Raw genomic sequence first — 12,052 nt, 5'->3', positions numbered from 1 at the left:
CTCTCTCTCTCAAATAAATAAATCTTTAAAAAAAATTTTTTTTAAAAACCCGTAACACTGTCATCTTAATATGATCTCTCAGCCCCTTGCAATGAAAAATGTTCATACACACACACATATGTACATATTTTTTACAAATACCTCTTCATCTTATAAGAGTTGGAAGATTATTCTATTTCCTAGTTGACTTGCTTTGCAATATCATTTATCTTGTCAATGTAGATCTTAAAATTATTTAACCTTTTGCAAAAGCTTAAAGATCATTTCTTCTGGGACCTTAGCCATTTTTGCAGTCTGGTTTTGGCTGTGGTTTTTGAGTTTGTCTGCACTACCTCCTTACACAAACTCCCCAGTGAGAGGCAAACTGCTTTCCTCACTGTTCTAATGTCAAACATATTGATTCCCCATTTATAGATTTTGTTCCCTCTCTGCTAAATGGCTTTTTACTAGAAACGTGAAAATTTAAAACATCTCAAGACTCTACTCTTTCAGTCTTTACAGACTTTCGTGCACTAAAGGAACCTCTTATTTTTATAACACTTACTTGTACCGATGCTTTACCAATTAAGTCTGGCTTTACAGCATTTCTTTTTATTATTATTTTGAACTATTAACTGCTTTCATATTGTCATTTTGCTTTTACTTCTGTATGTGTTCTGGTCACTCTTTTTTTTTTTTTTTTTTCTGGTCACTCCTGTTCCCCTGCACTCTCCAGTCGAAGTGCTAAGCATAGAGTCATAGCCACAGCTCAGTGATATTTAGTGGTGGGAACTGATGTTCGAGCACCACAGGATTACTCAATGAAAAGCATCGCTTTAAGTTTCAGAGCTGGCATTTTTAATCAGTGGAAAGACACAGTCTTAAAAACACTTTATATCCAACTTGAAAATTAATTTTGATGGGCAGCCGTTGAACTGTGTCAGTAACCTATGATAATTCAAACAATTCCAGCCCATAAATACACTTAAAGAAAAGAAAAAAAAAATCATAATAATACTGTTAAAATTTATGTAAGACCTATCCATGGGGATATTATTCCTGAGTCTTCTAAAATATCAATTTAGCTTGAGAAGTTTGAACTTAATTGTCTTTATTCTAGTAGAAGTAACTCCCCAGGACTATCCTTAAAAAAAAAAAAAAAAAAAAAACAATTCTAGCAGCAGGTTTGGGTTAAAATGTTTAAATAACATATTGTACATGGCACCATTAGGTAAGTCATAGAAAAGCAGAACCATTCTTGTTGCACTTGGGTTAAGTGCCACAAAGCCCTGGCTGTTCACTGCTGCCCTCCACTTACCTCTGCAGAACCCTAGGACTCAAAGGATCAGGGATAGACAATCAGTGTAATCAATGTCATTATTATTTCATGCTTTTGAAATCTATCCAGAATTCCTGACAAGATGGTGCAATGGGTCCATGCTCCGACATTCCCTCTATTCCAAACACAACAAAGCTAGATGGAAGAGCTATCACATAAAAAGGCTTAGAGACAGGACAGATTTCAGCGTGGGGCAAAACTGGAGTAGAACCAGAGAAGAGAGATCAGGCCTGAAGCCTAAGCCTGCTCGTTTCCAGGTTCTCAGGCCAATAGGAGCCGAGAGAGGTGCTCATGGCAGCCTGGAATGAAGCGTTTTGGTTCAGCGCTCACTTGTAAAAAGAACCTAAATAGTATTACTGCTTTACAGGAAATTATAGTCCTAATGAGACAAGAGAACAAGAGGGAGGAAGACAAAAATACAGTTTCAGGACTTAGAGTAGCATCTGGGGGAGGTCGAGTACTTGGCAGGACTAGATTGCTATGGAAGGGTCAGTACCCTTGGTTAGCATCAGTAAAGTCGGTTTTTTGAAACAACTCGTCTTATGAGCAAGACCTACACTTGTCTCTTGAAGTCAGGCCGACAAGAGACTCTGGAATTAGTCAAATGCACCATGCTGTGAAGGCACAGAGTCATAATACATTGAGCGGCAGTGACCTCCATCATGTACCCGTGGACCACCCGGCACTCACAACCGTGTGGAAATTGATGAACGTTCAAGTAATGGTTGCTGTCATCTCAATTGCGCATAATGGCAGGGACATTAGGGGAGCAACAGAGGCACAGAGAGCTCTGCCTTGACATAAAAGTCTAAAATCAATTCAGACTACATAGTACACACAGTGTACTTTATACATACACACCTGTATAATAGTACATAGTGCACAGCTGGGAAATGATTCTATCCAGAAACTTCTTTTTGAAGAATAAAAGAGAACTATAATACATAATTTAAATATAGGACTAGAAAGAGGAGGGATGATACAATAAACTGTCTTAATATTTCACTATAAGAAATTCATTTAAATAAGTGATGATTATTGTCCTCCCCCCCCCCCCCCCCCCAGCCAACGGGAGCTGTTCTGACGGTGCGTTGATGTGCACTTCCTCTAACAGCTGTATCCCAGTTCACGAGCGCTGTGATGGTTTGGCCAACTGCATGGATTTCCAGCTTGATGAGTCCAGCTGCTCAGGTATTCTATGAACATGAAAATATTCTTTACAATGTAAGCCAATAACTTAAACCTGTAGATGATAAAAATATCAACACTTGAAATTCTAAATAATTGCCAAGTATGGAATAATTGGATTTCTATTATTGATTTGGGGCGGGAAGAATATTAACATTGTTACACATATAAAAAGCTTATAAATATATAGTATAATGAACTCATGCTTATTCTATATAAACGATGTCCCCAAATAAAAATCACACACTTATTTTTAATCTAACTTAAAGTTATTAGTATTTGATAATCTCTTTGATGCAAATTGCTTGGTTTATAATATAAGGAAACACTCTAAAATATTATTAAATTTTTAATTATAATTTTTCCCACTTCTTCATAAGAGGTCCCTATTTGCATGATCTAGTCCTGTTTAAAAGTCAATTTATTAAGCTTTAGACTGACTTTTAAACATTTTTCTCTCCTGACCCTGGAATATTTATCAGAGCTGATAATGTATGTTTGTGATTATACTTTTATCAAAACTGCTTTAAAATTCTCTAATTTATTATAGTCCATTGCTCACATCTTTCCTGGGTAATTGAACTTTTATTTCATGCAGGAGATATATGGAATAATAGATAGATAGGGGCCATATAAATATCTCACAACTTAAAGATAATATAAATTGGTAATAAAAGATATATTCGATCATATTTTCTAAATAAATTGGAGATATTTAATATCAAAACTAGGTATATTCTTTGTATCTTTCAAGAGAGCAGACTATTATGAGATAAGTGACAAAAGTATGATAATTATAATCAAATCACAGTGCAAAAAAGTCTTATTTTTTATGCTGCCGAAATGAATACTCACAGAGCACTGAATTTTATGAGTACAAAAGGAAATCAAGAAGCGAGCAAATTTGGTCCCATAAAATATGCAAAGATGAATGCTCTTTGCCATTATTTCTGTACCAGGCATGCTTATACATCAGATTGATACCCAAAAGGAAATGCTTTCACTTTCTTTTCAAAATAAGAAAGATATTAATGATAGTTTCATTCTTCGAAACTCTTAAGACAAAGCACTGATATCTAGTACCCAAATTTGTTTGCATAAAGGTGAGATTTTGTTCAGGAGAGTTCTTTATGAGAACAAATGTATCATAACGTGTTATGGTTTATTGTATGATTTTATGTATTTTACCTTTAAAAATATGATCAGAAAAACAGAAGACTGGCCATTCATCCTGAGTGACTGACATCCTGTAGGTAATAATAGAGAGCACATTCTGGTTGCCCCATCTGGTTTAGTCACTCACCAATTCATTCATAGTTCATTTACAAAATACACGTCATATTGCCCCAGCAATAAAGGGTTACAGTAATATAAAGAATTAGTGAAACAGTTTTCAGAAATAAAATCCACATTATATTTTTTGTTCTCTATATTTTCTGTGCTTTTTAGTTTGTCAAACAAATACGAGGAAGTCAATGCTCCTTTGTTTAAGAATGCGTCTCTGGGGGCACCTGGGTGGCTTAGTAGTTAAGCCTCTGCCTTCGGCTCAGGTCATGATCCCAGTGTCCTGGGATCAAGCCCCCAGTTGGGCTCCCCACTCAGTGGAGAGTCTGCTTCTCTCTCCACGCCTGGCCCTGCTTGGGCTTTCTCACTCTTGCTCTGCACGCTCTCTCTCTCTTAAATAAATAAATAAAATCTTCAAAAAAATGCGTCTCAGCTTAACCCACACTAAGAGGTGTCAGTGCCTGTGACACCTTCCCCTTCCTTTCCAAACATCATATCCCTTTATGGACGGCATTTCATAGACTTTATGAGCCCAATCCTGACAGCATCCAATAATGTCCCTGGTCACAGAGCAGGTGGTAAGCATCTGGTCTCCCCTCACCTGAGGTTTAAGTCATTAACGGGAACATTGACCTCAGGCCCTGTGTAAGTGTTGCAGGTTAAGTATATTTCAACGAGGCCTGTGTGTTCCCAAGTTACATTAGAAAGGCATATCGTTTTCAAGTTTTGGTTGCTTATGCAACAGAAAATTATTGAACAGAATGTGTCTGGCTTAATTTAAATTGGGAGTCTTTTTCCAGTCATCTGTAGTAGTAGAGGTTAATGAAAGTTATGTTAAGGTGATACTATAATTATGATAATAATCCTTTGAAGGATAATTAGGAAAAGGCATTAAAAATATAAAGTTGTAGGGGCACCTGGGTGGCTCAGTCAGTTAAGCATCCGACTGCAGTTCAGGTCATGATCCTGGGGTCCTGGGATCAAGCCCTGCATCATACTCCCTGCTCAGTAGGGAGTCTGCTTCTTCCTCTCCCTCTGCCCCTCCCTTCTCCCACCACTCATGCTCATTCTCTCTCTCAAATAAATAAAATATTTGAAAAAAAAATAAAGTTGTAGGATGGGATATTATTAATACAATTTAATATATATATATATTAGAATGTATTTTAGAATGTATACAGCAGTGAAAATGGATGAACCACAGCTATAGTCATTAACATGGATTATGCTTACAAATATATTATTTTTAGAAATGTACACTGAAATATGCAAATAACATGATTCCATTTTTTTTTGAAAAAGTCTTCCATGATTCATTGTTTGCATGCCTATTAATGTTTCAGAAGGTTTTATTTTTATTAAGCTTTTTTAAATTTTAATTCTAGTAGGCTCAACATACAGTGTTATGTTAGTTTCAGGTGTACAACATAGTGATTCAACACTGCCCTACATTACTCAGTGCTCACCATGATAAGTGTGCTCTTCATCCCCTTCACCTGTTCACGCATCCCCCTCCATCTCCCTTTTGCTTTATTTTAAATGAATACCCTCAGTTAAAGTTATTTATTTTTAAATAAGAACATTTTTTTCTTGAATCCTACACCAAACCAAAGTGCTATAGAGCTTTGCCAAATTTCTAAGCCATAGTTAATCTTCCCTGCAGTCCCCATGCTGGGATTTCAAGATAAAGAGAGCAGTCTGTGCCCACTGGGTATTCGGTTTACTGCACCAAATCAGATGGTTTTCTGGAAGACTCTTAGATCCATACAGCTCCTGAAACTACAGGCAAGTTATTGTATGTGTATATTTAATCCATGGCAGTACATAAATACTGTACCATTCAGAGAAGTTCATGATCATAATATCAGGAACAGCAAGGGGTTATACAAATTCTGACCTGAATAGCAGCTCATTTGACATTTTTAGACTAACAGGCTTTGGAGTTAGAAGACTGGAATTCAGTTCAATATCTGCTGCTCCCTTGCTATTAACTTGAGCAAATTCTATTATTAACCAGTTTCCTCCTCTGTGAGAAAGGATATATATGGGTATACCATATAATGCTATGAGGATTAAATGAGGTAATGCCAGTAAAACTCTTAGGACAGTCTTGACACAGAGCAGGTCTTCAGTAAAAGGTAGTGGTAATGGTGTTCATAATGGTAGAGGGGGAAAAGGAAAGGAAAGGAAAAGCTGGAGAGAGCATTGGTAATAGAAATTAGGTTTCATGGGCGATTTAAAGAATCCCCAAATATAGGGAGCTGGCTGAGAACAATTATTTAATACATTATGCATACCACTCACTAGTACAGAAATGTTACAAATATATTTCATTTTATCCTCTCAGCAGCCCTAGAAGACAAGGTGATAGATACAATTCTCACTTTAAATGCCAGAAACCTTATACATAAAGTACCTAGCCCAAAGTTACACAACCCATTAACTGAGCCAAGTGTCAGTGAGGGAAAACCAGGACTCATGTGACTGTCCGTCTTCTCAGCAATCCACCATGCAACAGCTGTCACTTCCTAGGCCTCCAGATACATTGAAAGAGACCACACACACACACACACACACACACACACACACACACAGAGCTGTCCAGTTTATATGTGTTCCGGCTTTTCCAGAGTGATACACCAGAGTGGAATTGAACTTGAACTCTTCATAGAATGCTATTGCTATGTAGTCAGTTGAGTCATACTGGCCTCCAGATACATGGTCATAATAACCAATGCAAGAGGGTACAAGGCAGTGAGACACTGATGTGTGTAAACAGCCTGAACTCATGCTAATTCTAATATCAACCCCATAGATCCCGACTTGCCATTTGAGAACTATCTGCTTACCTCCTGGAAGTATTTTTTTTTTAAGATTTTATTTATTTATTTGAGAAAGAGAATGAGAGAGAGAGAGAGAGCATGAGAAGGGGGGGGGGGTCAAAGGGAGAAGCAGGCTCCCCGCAGAGCAGGGAGTCCAATGCAGGATCATGACCTGAGCCAAAGGCAGTCGCTTAACCAACTGAGCCACCCAGGTGCCCATCTCCTGGAAGTATTTAATCTCTTCATTGCTAACTAGTCATAGACATCTCCCTCCCCATTTCATCTGTTCCCTGCTTTAAATTGTTTTGAGTAAATTAAAGGTGAAAATATGTTGTACTGGGTCTTTCCATCGTATAGATAAAGAACCTAGGTCTAAACAAACTGAAAAGAGCTTGTTGTGGAGGTAACTTACAAATCATCTCTCCTCCAAAACACCAAGTTTAACTCCTTGCTCCGGCCAGTGCTTCCTTTCCACTGTGCTCCATTACCCAGTGTAATAAAATGCATATTTAAATTTCCATAGCATTATTTTGATATAAAGCAAGCCTATGATTTACTCTCAGCAATCAAGGTAAATATTAATGACCCCAGGGGGGGGAAATGTGCAGCTGTGTGTATTTTGATGTTCTTCAGTGTCACTCTGCAGTTTTTTCTTATAAAAACAAAGCCCGTATGTGAGGAAGACTAAAATTGTACTTAAGACCAAACATAACCATAAAATGGTTTCTCTAAAAGGTTTGTTGCTATTTATGCTTTATCAAGCCGGTGGGCTAATTTTAGTCAAACCAGCTAAGTTCTTGTTTAGGAAAGAAATTTCACATCTGTTCCGTTCAGCTGAGCGTGCCCGGAAGCCTGAGGGGTGTAGCTGTACCGCCATCTTTAGTAACACACTCCCGTGTTGTAAACAAATAGGGAAAAGGAGGGAAGGTGAGATGGGAACTACAGGTGACCCTTAAGCAGCACAGGTTCGAACTGTGGGGCTCCCCTTACATGCAGTTTTTACAGGAAAGTACTGGAAATGCCATTTCTCTTCCTTATGGTTTTCCTAATAGCATTTCCTTCTCTAGCTTACTTTACTGCAGAAATACAGTATATAATACACATCACATACAAAAGATATGCTCACCGACTGTTTATATTATCAGTAAGGCTTCCAGTCAACAGTAGGTGATTGGTAGTTAAGTTTGGGGGGAGTTAGAAGTTATCTGTAGATTGTTAACGTGCAGGAGTTAAGGCCCCAAACCCCCATGTTATTCCAGGCCAACTATATTCCTGGATGAGCAAATCACTGGAAACCTTTGAAAACAGAAAGGACACCAGACACCTGGTATATTGCAAATGTGTTCCCACACTGCAACCTCCCTCCTTTCCTATTTTTCCTCTTTCCTACTGCCTCTTGCGCCCCCTTCCCAGTGTTCAATGACTGTCTCCACAATCTCTCTCTGGTTGCCCTTCAAAGTTTTCTGCCGATAGATATTTTCCTACATGAAATTTTTGTTTCTCCTTATTACTTTTCTACTATCGTTCATTATCATCATCCTTTCTCTGCCCGAGGAAATTCTTCCTCTCTCTGCTAAGGTTAGTCTGCTCCTGTAAAAACAAAGACTATCTTTGTGACACCATGACACCTAAAAAATGATCTCAAGAGATTTTTGTGGGGCAAGCATGAAAAGTAATGATAGCTGAAAGGCAGAGGGAGAAATACGAAGCTTTAAATCCATGCCCTAGCCTGTATTTTATCTCAGCTTCAGACCTGCAAATAAGATTGCCCAAGGAATACTTCCACTTGGATATCCCCTTGGCCACTTAAAACACCAGCATCTTTCCCTATAAATTCTCCCTACCCCACAGATCCCCCAATTTAGTGAATGAAACCACCAACCAACCAGAGGCCCAGCCAGAAACTTGAACATCACCCTTGATTCTTCCAAATAATCACCAGCTGTTTCAAATCCCCACAATTCTCAACCTCCTACTCCACCTCTTTCATTCAGGCAACCACCATTTCTTACTAGATTATTACAAAAAGTTCTTAACTGGGCTCCTGAATTTTAGTCTTAGCCCTTCTGTTGACTTTACATACTGGATCCAGAATTCTCTTTTAGTTTCTTAAAATTCTGGCCTCCTAGGTTAAAGTTTAAACTCCTCACTGAGCCTATATAATCTGGCCCCTGTGTATCTCTGACCTTCTCACATACTCTCTTCACATTATCAGTCCAACCAGGCCAAACTTCCTTCAGATCTTTAAACATACCACACTCTCTTCTTGGCTTCTTGGTACTCTCATCAACCTTGTTACATCCATTCCAAATTATATTACTTTTAATATCGTATTTTAATTCCTGTGACTTTTTTTTTTTTTTTTTTGCATTTTTTCCCCATAAAGCTGGAAGGTCAATGAGAGCAAAGACCACAATTGTATCTTCTTTAGGTCAACATGTCTTAAGCATGTGCTACGAGCTAGGCATTTTCTAACATTCTCAACAACTCTGTGAGATAGGTACTATTTTTAACCTTGTTTGACAGAGAGGAACTGGAAGCGCAGAGGGATTAACTAGCTTATCCTATATCATACGGCTAATGAAGTTGAGTTGAGATCCTTCCTCAGGCAGTCTGGTTCTGGTGCCTGCAGCTTTAACAATTGTGTAGACTGCCTGTATTATTTATTGTTATTTATTTGGTGCCTAGCCTAGTGCCAGACATTAACAGAAGCTCAGAATAGATGTGTTGAATTCCAAGTTTCCACCAAGTATTGGAGTTAAGACAGCTACACCAAGAGAGAATGGTATCCTACCACTGGTATCCTGCAAGAGAGCAGTTGTCAAAAAAAGCGAAGAAAAGCAATTTGGGTATTAAGTGAGTAGGGAAACGAACAGGTCTTAGTAGATCAGGATGGATATGAGGATCCGAGGACACTGGAAAGAACCCTCAGAGCTAAAGGCACTAACCACTTCCAGAGTCATACCTGTGTGACAATATCCAGCTGCTGCTTTTGGGTTTTTTTTTTTTTTTTTAATGCTTTTGGTTTTTGTTTGTTGTTTTTTTTTTAGTTTGAAAACCCAGTCTTTTATTTTTTTAATTTTTTATTATGTTCAGTTAGCCAGCATATAGTACATCGTAAGTTTTTGTTGCAGTGTTCAGTGATTCATTAGTTGCATATAACACCCAGTGCTCATTACAACACGTGCCCTCCTTAACACCCATCATCCGATTACCCCCTCCCCCCAATGCCCTCCCTTCTGTAACCCTCAGTTTGTTTTTAATCTATAAGCAAACCACCTTTGAAAATAAATGTTGATGCGAACCTAGAAGAAGGGAATGGTACAAGCAGCAAGAGAGTAGGGCCAGGGCACTGAAAGTCAGTTTCAGCTATGCTGATGTCTGTCACGGATGCAAAGGTAGGACATGCACAGGCACGAGTGACATTTTACCAAAAAGACAAGGTCACCCATGCAAAGCACTGTCTGTCATGATAGTGACTACTGTGTGGAACTTAAGACAATAAATGTTACATTAAAAAACAAATTTCAGTATAATCACAAATATGTCACGCAGACATGTTCTAAATACGTAGATTTTACTTAATCCAGGAGAGAAAAAAATCTTCTCTTATGGTCAACCTCTCAGGCATGTGAAGAGAATGAACACCTCAAGGGCAGCAAGGGCCACTGAACAAATTTGTGGGACACAGGAAAGTAGACTAGAAGAATTCTTGTGCTTTTAGCAACTGGGAAGCTATTTACTCTCAGTGTCTAGGTTTGAGGCAATGATTAACAGTAATATGTCCTCCTCCTTCCTAATAATATTTACAATTAACTGTGGGTTTTGTGATGCTTCTTTTTAGAGTGTCCATTAGGTTACTGCAGGAATGGTGGGAATTGTGTGGTGGAGAAGAACGGACCTGTGTGTCGGTAAGGAGCATTGTCTGCTTTTTCTTTGAACAGTTATTGCCATTGGCTTACTTTTTTTTTCTCGAAGCTGATATAATACAACACCAATGAACATGAGGTTATTAAGGCAAAAATAGTGGATAATGGCATTATTTGCATTTGTCTGTCTGAATAAGAAAAAGGAAGATGTAAGTATATTTTAGAAAAAAGATTGCAATTATTTTTTTTTAAGATTTTATTTATTTATTGGACAGAGAGAGACAGCCAGCGAGAGGGGGAACGCAAGCAGGGGGAGTGGGATGCAATTATTTAACATGATTTTATGTCTTAACATTTTATATTGTATAGGACATAGTTTTAATACTCATTCGTTCTTATTTTTAATATTTATATCAGGTTATAAAAAGATTTTTTATATGGGTGTCATCCTATTTCAGATGAACTTAGTGTCTGTATTTCCTTATTCCCTTTTTATTTCACATTTCATATTTCTCTTTTCTAACAACAAAGGATAAAATTAATTCATAAATAAGACTTTTTTCTAGTTTATGCAAGGATGTTTACGAGTAGCCAAAGTTAAGGTACAGATAAGGAATACATTTGCATACTTAAAGCAAAAATAAACAAAAACAGTCCTTGTGATTTCTTTGGGGAATTATTTATATTGCATATCAAAGATTGCTTGATTTTCTCCCTCACCCTTTAGGGAATTGTGCGAAACAGTTTCATAAATTCCAAAGGAAATGATGCATATTCCATTATATTTGTGTTTATGACTTTTTAATCTAGCAGACCAATGTATATATTGCTTTGCTTATTAGAGAATGGATCGTAGGTTGATATTCAAGTCATAACAAAACACATAGAAGTATCTGGAAAACACTGATTGATAGTTGTTTAAATCCTTATATTCTTCTGAGTCAACACTTGTATTTTAGGAAAAGTTGTTTATCCCTTATAAAAGCAAAAATCTCTACCAATTAACACAACAACGAAAATTTTTTTATGATGAGATATGTTTAGACACTGTTTTAACATTGTTGAAAGCAAATTATTAATGGGTTTCTCTAAGTGTTTTGTCTGTTTCATTACATAATTTATTTCACAACATCTCAACAAAATTATACTTTCCCCTGTATCAGTTTCCATGGAAATTAATTCATCACAAACTGTGAGTTGATGGAAAGACAGGACGCATAGTATTAATTTCTAAAAATCTCCTGAAAGAAGTTAAGAATGATGCCATAAATAATGTCTATCAAATGTCAGCTGAGTGGATAATGTTATTTAGTGTCAACTGTTTATAGTAAGGAGGTTTGGATTTTTGTCTTCTCTAACCCTGCCAGACAAGAAAGATCTTTCGGACTGTAGCTAGTCTCAGCTAAGCAAGCAGAGTTTTGAGTTCTTGGCAATGTCCTCTGGTACTTAAATAAACTTTAAAAATGGAAATCCAGATGGTGACGTCTGAAACGTGTTTCTCTCACATGAGAAAACTCTAACATGGGGGAGAAGATGCAATGGGAAGATTAAGAGGCAAAGGGACCCGAGGA

The 12,052-nt window shown here is 37.5% G+C and overlaps 1 protein-coding gene across 1 annotated transcript in view; it reads left to right on the top strand.

The window, feature by feature from the left end:
• MALRD1 (MAM and LDL receptor class A domain containing 1) overlaps positions 1-12,052 on the top strand; it is a 731,799-nt gene that overhangs the window by 603,128 nt on the left and 116,619 nt on the right. Inside the window, exons 36-37 of the mRNA XM_057304733.1 lie at positions 2,384-2,509; positions 10,457-10,523. Of these exons, the coding sequence (XP_057160716.1) occupies positions 2,384-2,509; positions 10,457-10,523 (193 nt within the window). The remainder of the gene's footprint in view (positions 1-2,383; positions 2,510-10,456; positions 10,524-12,052) is intronic.

This window comes from Ursus arctos, unplaced genomic scaffold (assembly GCF_023065955.2).
Source record: "Ursus arctos isolate Adak ecotype North America unplaced genomic scaffold, UrsArc2.0 scaffold_30, whole genome shotgun sequence".
Classification (NCBI taxonomy): Eukaryota; Metazoa; Chordata; class Mammalia; order Carnivora; family Ursidae; genus Ursus; species Ursus arctos.
The sequence above is the reverse complement of the archived record's forward strand: the minus strand, read 5'-3'. Positions and strand labels throughout refer to the sequence as shown.